Source organism: Artibeus jamaicensis, unplaced genomic scaffold (genome assembly GCF_021234435.1).
Source record: "Artibeus jamaicensis isolate MK-2021 breed Jamaican fruit bat unplaced genomic scaffold, CSHL_Jam_final contig_391, whole genome shotgun sequence".
NCBI lineage: Eukaryota > Metazoa > Chordata > Mammalia > Chiroptera > Phyllostomidae > Artibeus > Artibeus jamaicensis.
Window position 1 is genome coordinate 16,197,394 of NW_026521814.1, and position 12,202 is coordinate 16,209,595.

Here is a 12,202-nt window from a genome sequence, read left to right on the forward strand (position 1 = left end):
AGGGTTAGCAACAGGGGAATGGGAGAAGGAGAAGGGGGGAGAAGGTACAGAAAATAAGTAGCATAGACAGTAGATAGAAAATAGATGGGGGGAGGGTAAGAATAGTAGGGGAAATATAGAATCTAAAGAACTTGAGACACGTGGTCATAAACTAAAGGGGGGGAATGGTGGGGGAGGGGGTGTGCAGGGTGGAGGGGAATGAAGGGGGAAATAGAACAACTGTAATGGCATAATTAATAAAATATATTAAAAAAAAGTAAAATAAATAATTTTTCCTAACTTCAGAATATGGTACACTCATTTTCACATTGAGTAAAATATTTATTTATTAATAAAGAACTAAGAACAAAGATATTGTGCCAGCAAAGACAAATAATTTTAACTTAGATATGCATTTTGCTAGTTAAATGGGTAAAACTCATCATAAGAATCTGACAAAAGTTCAAATATCAGGAAACAAGAAATAAAAATTGTACACTAAGAAAAATTTTTGTAAGGAGCTAGGAATAAAATGCATGGACTGATGAGCTTCTCCTGTTTACTGACATAAATGCTTACAGGAACTTGTCAGGCGGGGGTGTCTTTCACCCTGATCACACCCTCCTCCCTGCTCCCTTGATCTCAGGAGCCAACCCCGGTTTCAGGATGGCAGTTCCTCCACACAAAGCACCCAGTTTTCTCACTCAACAAATGGAGATGTGTTAAATTGCCCCTTGTTTGCTTTTATTTATTTATTTATTTTTAGAGAGAGGGAGAAAGAGAGGGAGAGTAACACTGATATGAGAGATACATCAATCAGTTGCTTGCCTTTCACACACCCCCTACTGGGTACCTGACCCACAACCCAGGCATGTGCCCTGACTGGGAATTGAACTGGTGACGTTTCGGTTTGCTGGCCAGCACTCAATCCAGTGAGCTATACCAGCCAGGACCGTCTTTTATTACTGTAGCTGGATGTGTAGCAGATTGTTAACCTATGAGATGGGGCATCTATCTTTTTGAACACTAAGATAAAAGAGCTAACCAGTGTCTTTTTGCCCTGTCCATATTCTAGGGAGGGCACCAGAGCCTCCCCCATTCAATTCTAGTTCAGGCTATTAATTTAATACATGCTAACCACATGACTGCTGTGTACAGGGTGAAGTACCAGGACCTGTAGGGAACATGATGGATGTGAGATACATTAACCAGTGGATGAATGAGTGAAAAGACATTTCCTCCATTACACAGAAATGTGAGGAAGACCAAGAAGGTCCTTCTATGTCTTTAAATGTTCCACTGGGAAAGCCAGGCTTATTGAGCCTTATTGTCCTGCAATGAAAACACAAGTGCAATGATTGCTATGAGATGATAAGAAAAGCACATAAAGGGCAAGGTAACTGCTGATCGCTGTTGTATGATGGCAGCATGGCACAAAATGATCGTAGAGTTAAGATAAGGTCAGAGTCTGGAAATTTCTTTGAGCAAATGGTTGCTTTTTACCGTTGTCATTTATTGAGTGTCTGTTAAGTGATAAGCACTGATCCAGGCACATTTGTTACTTCATTAGTCCTGACAACAAACTTGGGAGGTAAGTATTAGTTCTCCCATTTTATAGATGGGGAAATGGAAGGGCAGTGAACATGACTTGGTCAAGGTTATATGGTCAGTGAGAGGTGGAGCTAATCTGACTTCAAGCTCATGTTCTTTTTACTATGTTATCCATGCAAAGTAGGTAAATTGCTTTCAAGAATCACACCGTGGTTAATATTAAATATCCATACTCAAAACAAATAACAACTTTTTATTTAAAACAATACCAGTTGTAAAATAGGGTATGGAAAAGGACAATATGCTTTTCTGAGACATCAGACTTCTAGAAGTATCACCTAGTGAAAAATCATCTCACACAGTCTTCAAAAAGCATGTGCAGTGAAGTCCCTGAGCCTTCATCCAGAGGCAGTATGTCATGGTGGTGAATCTGAGGGACTGCCCTGGCGAGACACTGGCCTTGCAACTGCTTCCTCACTGAATGGCTCTGAGCCATTACTTTCCCTCTTTAAGTTTCACTTTCTAGCAGCCATTAGAGGGTTTGTATAGTCATTAAAAAGACAGTATATATAAAATATTTAGCATATTAGTGTCACGCACATGATGATTCAGTTACACATAATTATGATTAGTAGTGTTTTAACATTACATTTTGCATGTAAGTCTAAAAGCTTGGATCTGTTTTTCTAGAATACGCTCTATTAGATGCAGCATATGGGGGATGAGAGCTGACCACCTCTACTGAGAGCAGCAAGAAGAGACAGCTAAAATAAGATACCACAAGAAGACTGCCCCTAAAATTCAAAAAACTAATTACAACCAATAATAGGCATTTTATTATGGATTACATCTGCAAAGCTCTTTCACAATTATTTCATTCATTTCATCCAACAGGGCTGTGATGTGTGATGTGGGGAAGGCGTCCTTCATACTTCACAGATGAGAAAAGAGAGGCTCAGAGAATTTAATGCCTTCTGTGGACTTACAGCTGGTCCAAAGAGCAAAGGGTACCACAGTCTATAGATGGGCCGTCCAATACAGTAGCCATGTGTGGCTACTTAAAATTAAATATTCAGCTCCTCAGTAGCACAAGCTGCATTTCATGTGCTGAACAGCTATGCATGGCTATTGCACTCACATTGGGCGACATGGATAATAGACCCTTTTTATCACCACAGAATGTTCAACTGGATAGTGCTGTCTATAGAAACGAGAGCACCAGGACACTACTGCATAATACTATGCCCGAGTGTCCACAACAGTGAACCTGACATTCAGAGAAAGAAGTCAGAGGATGAAGATACTATAGAACTCTTTCTGTAAAAAACACCTGAAGCTTTAGACTACAAAGCTCAATTAGTGTGACACTGGACTGTAAGCACGATCAGAATTGGGCCTGAGTCCCCAAAGCACCCAGTGCCGGTGCGCTGCACGTGGATGCTACAAGTATTTATAGAGTAGTTCTGTTTGACCATCCACCTGTTTCAGAGAGGTATGTCATCGTAACAGAATTCTTCCTGAAACAAACAGGTGAACTGTCATAAAAATGTAAGTAATAACCTTTGGTGAAGTCTCAAGGTTATACATGGTTATGCATTTATAAAATTATTCAATGTGCATATGAAGTTCTTTTATATTCCAATATCTTTAAGTGCAGAAAAGTTTTTAATATTGATAGAAGTCTCAAGGAGATATCCAAGAATTTGTTTTGTAGAATGGTTTATAACATATTGCTAGTAAATCATAAGTTAATAGATCCTCAGTAAATTATAAGTCAGTCTTAACTTTTGGTTCACATTCTTAAAGCAACAGTGGGTAACAGCATCTAGAAGTGGAAAACCTAACAATAAATGCTCAGGATAATTTGGAAGCAAAAAAAAATGCTAGAAAGTTTCAGAAATTAGTTTCCAAAGTATGACAAACAACTAACTACCTAAAAATCTTCAGCCTTGCCTGGCAGGTTGCTGTGTCAAATTCAAGGTACATGGGCAATGATGGAGGCAGTTTCATTTTTTAAATTGACTTTGAAAGCCTTAATGATTTATGTACATTTCATGAAAATATGAGCCTTAGTATAATGGTCTGTTCTCCTTCGACAGATGGGAATCAATTTACGTTCTACACAATTGTACCCCAGAATTTCAGACTTAAGATGTCTGTCATAAATATAGTTAATCTATTATTTTATGAGGGATACTAAATTTCAGCCTCCTGGACTTGGATAGATGTATGCCAAATTTATGATGGTGCTTGTCTATAAATGACAGATGCTGCCAGAGCAGAAAACTATTATTTTTTCCTACTCAATAGCACAAGGACCTGCTGCTGGAGATGGAAGTGGGGGGAAGAGGCAGTCCCGAAGACCTTGTTTGCTAATTGACAGAGTCCTGCGGCAGCCAGTGGAAATGAGAAGTTGTCATTTGGAAAACCTGGCCCCATTTGCAACAACACATAAAAACTGTGAAACACACAGGGGAATCCATAAAAGTGACGAGGTGAGGGTCTGCATTTGTAGCCTTGGCAGAAAAACCCTTTGACAAAACTGAAAATGCTCTTTCATAAGGCAACAGGGTGATCATAAAAAGCTGAACTTGCAGCCTTTCCAGGCAAATCATACTGATCAGCAAGTTGATAACTGCTCTGGGTTCACACCCGAGAGATTGCCACCGTGCGGAAGGACAGCCTACTGAAAACCGAAATGAGCTGTTTGGAGGAATCCTATTTTCTTTCCTCCCTTCTTATGTCTTGTTTGACACTGTCATCTCACAGTGTTCATGGTATGGTCACAGGTACAGGGAAATAAAACAATCTCCATGTCCCCCGTGGGAATATTTGAGATGGAATAATGCAAAATGGTACTGAAAATTTGGACAGTGTCCAGGACAACTCAAGGGCGCTCTTCAGGAGGCAGTTCACGGCTCGATGCCCTTCCCTGTGTGGTTGACCTCCACCTCAGTCAGTGTGTTTGGCTTAGACACAGGAAGCCTACAGTTGTCAAGCTGGAGCTTTGAGGACATTTATCATTTACCTGAAATGAGTGTTTTCATTCAAACTTGCCCTTGAAAAGATGTGTAATGTCTAAAGCTTTGCTCTATTAGGTTAAATGCTACAGATAACATACTGTGTAGGAACTAAAGATGATCAATAAAATGAAGCCTTATGGGCCTTTCCATGCTACAGCTCCTACTGAAAAATATCAAGAGTCACCAAGCAATTTAAAAGTAATATATGGTTGTACTCACTAATTCTTTAAAAAGGGGTTTTGTGGTCTGATTTTGCCCATTGGGATTCCTGCCCCTGAGTCAGAGAGAGAAGTTTAGAAGTAATGGGAATAATGGGATATGAATAACAAGAAGCCCTGGGTTCCAGCCCCAATCTACTGGGATATGAACTGTGAACCTCACATAGGCTGTTTAACCCTTCTAAGACCCCAGTTTCCTCATTGTTATCATAGTTTTGGGAGCAGCTTGAAGGTGATAACCATTATTTTTCTTTGTATTCCAAATATCCAACACAATAAAAAAGAAACATGCTTGGTTGGAAGTTCTTTAAGGGCAATAAAATATCTTTCTGTTCCTTGTTGTACCCCAGTATCTGGTAAATATACCAGCACACTATGAGGTCTGTCTGGAAAAAGTCCAGCCATTGTTAATATAGTGAGAATGGTTTGCACAACATTGATGTAACCTGGCAGCCAAGAAGAGTGGACTGGAATGCATGTGAACAATGATGACTTCACTGTACTAGTCAGTGGGGGCAGTAGACACCATTGAGTGAGCATGTGTACTATGTGGCTGTCTCATTCAAAATGACTGAGTGAGTACAGCAACAAATCTGCATCATACATGTATTGCATTAAGCTTGCACATTCCTCTGTAGACTATTCAGATGATTCAGAAGGCTGCAGCTATAGGCAACTGGTGATTGGCAGCTTCATCACAACAACACGACCACTCATGCATCACGTCTCTTGCAGAGTTTTTTTGTGAAACATCAAATCACCCAGGTGACCAAGACCCTACAACCAAGATTTAGTGACCTGTGACTTTTGCCTTTTCCAAAAACTAAAATCACCTTTGAAAGGAAAGAGATTTGAGAACATCAGTGAGATTCAGGAAAACACTATGGGGCAGCTGATGGTGATTGGGAAAACCGTGTGAGGTTCCGAGGTGCCCACTTTGAAGGGGACTGAGGCATCATTGTCCTATGTACAATGTTTCTTGTATCTTGTGTCTTCAATAAATGTCTCTTTTTCATAGTATATCACTATTTCATAAGATACCTTCTAGACAGACCTCCTATACTTATTATAGAGAAATATATTTACTGAGTGAATCAATGGGTATAAAGTTTGTTGTACGAATTAATGAAAGATCAACACTAATTTCAGCCCCACTAGTTACAGTATTGTTGAGAGGGTCATATGAAAACATACATGTGACTGTGTTTCATACACAGATCAAATTTAAGGTGTTCCTGTTGTTACAGTTCAAACAGAACACACTGGTTCCAGCACCTTTCCACGTCTCTAGTCTGCTAAAGACTAGAAATATGGGCCATTAGACTGACTATCACAATATTTTTATCATTAGTTTGATTATCACAATATTTTATTATTTTCAAAAAATATGATTTTTCAAAGGATCTGCTTTTTTGAACCTATTACGAGAGGTTAAACACTGTCACCAACACCCTCTCCCCCCAAAACAAGCCCCACTCCATTTGATGTATGGGGTGCACTATCACAGGGAGGTGTACTGTCATGTGGCATGATGACACCTGAACTCCAGGGAGCAATTTGGGTAAAGTGTCTGGCCAATATGTTCTCATCATCTTTCTAAAGATGCCTAATGCTTGCTGTGTTTTGACTCCAATTGGCCCCAAGCACATCTCCTCTCCCTCCTGCCATGTTTTGAACTCCCATTAATGCATCATTAAAAGTTGGGATAGATCCTAGGAGACCAGAAAGCCATTTCTTTGGATTTTACATTGAATTCTATGCTAACTTCTAAAAAGTAAAGAAGACAGCTATTCTTACTTAACTGCCTTTAACAAAATATGTTTTCTTTCTAATGAAGTTTGTAATTCAGATAATAGAATCTTTGACAGAGTACTGTGTCACAGAGGCAGCAACAAACTGCAAAAAATAAAACCAGACGGGAAGTCAGGAGATGATGGCACCCGTTCCCCCAAAGGGTGGGTAACCCGCAGCAGACCACTGTCACAACAGGGACCTCCGCTCAGATGGCCATCTTGTAAACTGGGGACAATACTTCACCCTACCATCTGATAGATCGGGGTTAAAAATTAATTAAATAATATCCATGAAAGGCTTTGTTCTTTAAAAAGGGAGAAACGTGATATAATAATGCAGTATTTATTCTCTATGTACTAGATAACATGATTTAGTGATTCTACAACATGAAGAACAAATCATCTTTATTACCAAATGTGGGTTAGCTGACTCATTCTAGGCTGCAGAGCTTCTGGAACCAGCATTTACGGGGCCTAATTGACAGTGGTCCCTTCCTACACAGTGTCTTTGTCTGAGGAAGCTTTTCTGAAACTCCCTCTTACAGTAATGGATTTATTCTTCTCCAAAGGCCCTGGGCAGCCACAGGAAAGTATTCTGTAGTCATTTCCACAAAATTTAAAGTGACTTGAAGAGCAGAAGAGAACCCAAAAAGAGTATTTTCATGTATGTTTACAACAACAGAGAGGCCCCTAATGAGACAGTCAAACACAGAGAGAGTGTATTCTCTTAGTTCCCTTTACCAGACATGATCCTCAACTGGTCACTGAAACAAGATGACTCAGCCACCTTGGGCCCTGAGGGGCGGATGTGAGTGTGTGACAGCCTATTAAACAACCAATTTCGGGGTATACATGCTAGAAAAATGAATTTTTTCTCTTCTCTCTGAATCATCTTGAGCTGACTCAGAAAAAGTGATGAATCACTGGGACTATGAAATATGGACTCTTCTGAAAAGGTACTCCCACTAGTAGCCTACTTGTAATTAGGTAAAGTTCTCCTGTTAGTTAATTCATTACTTTGTGGATAGGTCCCTTAAAATCCTCAAGTTCATTTGTAATTCTGAGAGGAACTCTACAAAGATCATCAAAAATCTAAATCTTTTATTATTGAACCTATTCTCCAATTTGTTTAATAATGCCACTCTCTCAGAAAACGTCGCCGTTTTACACCTCCCCATGCCCCTTCGCTGTGGTAAAAGAATATAAAATCATCTATTAGTAGATAAATTGAAGAATTCCTTCACTGAAAAAGTCTACAGTAAAAACCAAACATAAAATGAATAGAAAAGAATAATAAAGTCAGTATCTCAGATCCACTTCTTGATTTTTCTCTAAACACACTGTGACGGAATAGGCCATATATACATATATATATATATATCCACATACACATATATACTTAAATGTATATACTCCATGACATGGAATGGCAACATATCACATGTTTAGATTCCGTGCAAACATACAACATCCTGTGAAGGAAACATGTTAATATTACAAACACAGATCATGGAGAAAACATGCAACAGCTGAGTGGAGGAGAACAGGACTGGGGCAGGGGACGGAGGAACACGGGAGGCGTAAAGAACAAAAAGTGCCATTGACCTGATTTGTCAGAGTTGTTGCCTGTGATTGGAGTGATGGAGCAGCTGGTATTAGCCTTTGCGCTGTCCTTGGAAGAAACCATTTTGGGTTTGTTTTTCGTTGCCTCTAGTGCTTTGACCTTCTTGGCATGTTTACTTCCTTTGTAGTGGGCCTCGGCCTGGCTCTACAAAGGAGAACAAATCAGGCTCATTGTTTGCTACTTACAAACATCACAATGGATGATCATGCAGGAAAAAATACATTCAATCATAGGCAACACAAACATTGACTACTCAGCACTTAACTACGTTTTGGCATTTAATGAAGTGGTAGAGCAGCATCTAAGAGGCTTTTGCGTATTGAAACCTTCTCTGCAACACATGGGGCCCATGTCTTTGAAAACCAGAGGACAACATGGCCAGGGAAAAACGGTGACGAAGGTACGCTTTGTCATCCATGGCTTCCACCACTGGCTGCTGAGGTTACTTTTCCAACATTTGGCTGGCAGCAGGCTGCTTTGCGTGTCCTACCCAGGCATGTCCTTCCACTGCCATTGTATTTTGTTTCCTCTTTTGGCTAAAATCCTGTTTGCCCTGAATCTACTTTCTTCTGGTCTCTGCTCATAAAGCTAAGTGCTAGTGTGTGAAGATGGCACTATGTTTTGGAGTCACATACGGGTGTTTCATGCAACATTTCGATGATTCCAGTTCTAACAACAGATCACGTAAGCCACAAAGAGGGTAGGGACGATCTTTGTTTCTAATCTCAAATGTAATTCTGAAGTCATAGCAGTTATTGCTGCATTCATTTATACAAGAAGCATGGGTGGAACTATGACTTCAGTACTAGATTAAAAGAAGAGATATCAAGACGAGTGACTCTTTAAAACCTTTAAAAGACAAAATCAAATTACGGCAAAACAAGAAAACATTTCCACATCAATTTATCGATGTGGAACATTCCCCTCTGACTAAAGAACAAGGATTTTATTTTTTTGGCATCAAGTACTAATTGGCATATTAATAAAAGAATATAAATATTCACTTTGATTTCATTTTGAATACACCCTGAAAATACAAACATCCATTCGATGAAAAAAACACTAATCATACCTTATATGGCTTATTAAGTTACTTATAAAAGTGAAATGGATGATAAAACTATCATATGAGTTTTTATTAGATTTCTGAATAAATGTTTTATATCAGTTTTCCTTATAAAACTGTGTATGTCTGAAGATGATTATATCACTGTTTTCATTCATTTTCCTTAGCAAGCAGAATACAGATGGTGTATGCATGTGTGTGCATTTGAGTAGATAGGTAGGTAGGTAGATAGGTAGAAGTGACAATGTACAGAATGAGCCAGGCTATAATTTTGTTTCAGCAAAAGATATGTAAGTGATTTTCCTAGCATATAGCCCTCAAGGTCAATGAACTTGTGTGACTGCACACAGTCCCGGACTTCCTGAATGTCTTTTCATAAGTATTGGTTTAGATCATCATTGCCTTATTGCTCTTAGTTGGCTTGCTCAGGGACTTTTCATTATGTAGTCTGCTGAGTTGGGAAAAATTCTCAACAGAGGAGAAAAGTATAACATTATTTTAAGTCTTATTTATTACCAATGAAGAATGGTTAAATCTAGCTAATTTGCTAGGTTGATACAAATTAAGAAAATACAGAAATAAAAATTTAAAAATTGATAATATAAAGTTAAAATAATAATGATGAGTAATATTACTAAATCTTTGCCAAGCACAGTTCTAAATGCATTACATGTATTAGCTCATAGAATCCTCATAATAGCCTGTAAGGCAGGGTTATCAGGCAGCACTTTACAAATAAAATCTGGGGACAGAAATGTTAAATAACTTATCACAAGTCACACAGGTGGGCGGAGAAGCCATTTTCCAGACTGAAATATTTAGATGTATTATGCCTATTTAACTATATGACCACATACTATATGTATACATACTCACACTAATGAAACATTATAGTTTCATTAGGAGTGAAAAATTACACACTACAAAAAGCACACTGTTTTAATGACTCAGTGAAAGATTGTATTTTAACAGAAGTTTCTATAAGTAGAGAATATCTATTTAATTTGTGGGGAAATAAACTAGCATAATACATTTAGCCTGATTCTTTCGGTGAGTAGCTAAGTCCCGCTTTTTAGGTATATAACAATTTCTACAAGGTATTAGGAAACCTCTGCATGTCAGGAGACCTCCTCCTCTTTCCAAGCACACTAAATAGTCAGATGTTACCTTAGTGCCCTTTGGCTAAAGATACGTGTGTTTCTCAAAATAAAGCCTCTTAGGACAAGATAAGCAGAGTGTCATTTGCTCATACTATTTCCTGGCATCAATGCTGAAAGTTAACAGCATCGATTAGCACTTGGGATAAGTGACACCGCACTGGATGCCAAGATGGAAAGAACTGCCCATAGCCACGATCCACTTTCCTTCGAGTCCTGGGGCATGGAGAGACGTGTAACAAGGGTTCTTAGCTCCAACTGGCTGCTGTCGGGAAAGACCGAGGAATAAAGATGGGGGCAGGCACCTTCCACTCACATTTGGCATCCTTCCACTTCCCCTGTGATATTCTTAGTAGCAGCACTTTGCTATCCTCACTACTGTATCTGAGGCAGTGTCAACAGCTCCTAAATCCTTGGCAAATCTTCAAGTAAAACCAAGACCCTGTTAAACAGTAACATGATTAACCTGACTTCATTATCTAGGAATCTCCTTAACTGGGAAGTGAAAGGAACAAGGACAAGAGCCAGAAAACCCAAGAAGTAGGCAACATAATCAAGCGCATCAACAATGGCTCTCGGGTCACTTCTAAAAGACTTGGTTGACCAAATTAACTTACTTTACACCTCCACAACTAATCAGCAGACAAGTTTGTCTAGCACTAATGGCTTGCTTTCTGCTTCCCTGCCAAAAGTGCTGTTATGCCCCCAGCTAGAGTGATCAAAAATAAAACTCTTGCCAAGAATGGCCAGAATTGGAGAACTGCCTAACCCAACTTCTTGTGTGACTTCACACAAGAATCCGTTGGTCTCTGGGTTCTCCTCTCAGAGGTCGCTGGGCCGTCACCTGACCACCCCCCGGCAGAGCACTAGCGCTGGTGGGAAATGAAATCCTGGAGCTCAGTCTTCCGTTCCTCACCACCTTCGCTGCTAAAATTGTTCACTTTCCCCAATCTTCTACATCACTCGCGACTTAGCTGGTTCAAACCAAAAAGGTAAATAATAAGGTAATATGCTGCTTTAAAAATAAAGATGTAGTAATGAGAAATTCTAAAACTCACTGTGCTCCCTTTTCTGGTTTTTACCTTAGTAATTCAAATTTGTGCTTCAGAGAAGTGGCTAGGATCTTGAAACAGGATGTTATAAATGTGTTTACTTTGTAGAGAAACTCACAAAGTGTCTGGGGAAGGTCAGTGTCACTGGAGAAAGTCCTCAACTTTTTCCTTTCACCAATTAAACCTGTTTCTTTCTCTCTCTCTTTCTTTCTTGCACTTCAAAAAGTAATTAGAACTGTTCCCTTTATTTTAAGAAGTTCATCATTAAAATTATTGGCATCTTTTTTTTTTCTGGGACAGATTTCGATGTGTTAAAACAGTGTTATATGGAAAATAGCAGAGGTCAGGTAAGTTTCAGAAAAACTCTATGCACTAAAATGCCAAATAAAACAGATGTCAAACAAACTAACATAAAAACAGGATAAACTAACAAGGGGAAAACCTGATTATTTATTCCACAAAGAATTATTTTGCACCTGCCATGTGCTAGACATTGTGAAAGATTAAAAGCAAAGGCCCCTACTTGCAAGAACGGTAGTTTGAAGAAAAGACATGCATGCTGATAAATATAACCCAAAGCAGAGAGTGGAATGGTAAAATGGGAGATAAAAGGATGCTAAGGCTTATGGGCATCAGAAGAGAGAAAAATCTCCTCGGATTCGTGGGGATCATGAAAGCTTCGTGAAAAGGGGACGTGAGAGCTCCAGGGGCAGAGCTCCCGGACCCTGCTCCAGGGACG

At 39.3% G+C, this 12,202-nt stretch overlaps 1 protein-coding gene across 8 annotated transcripts in view; it reads right to left on the reverse strand.

Annotated features, from left to right (window-relative positions):
* The window catches only part of ZNF385B (zinc finger protein 385B), a 360,011-nt gene that overhangs the window by 15,711 nt on the left and 332,098 nt on the right, over positions 1–12,202 (reverse strand). For all 8 annotated transcript variants that reach the window (XM_053665124.1, XM_053665125.1, XM_053665130.1 and 5 more), the window contains one exon: positions 8,170–8,332. In XM_053665124.1, the coding sequence (XP_053521099.1) occupies positions 8,170–8,332 (163 nt within the window). The remainder of the gene's footprint in view (positions 1–8,169; positions 8,333–12,202) is intronic.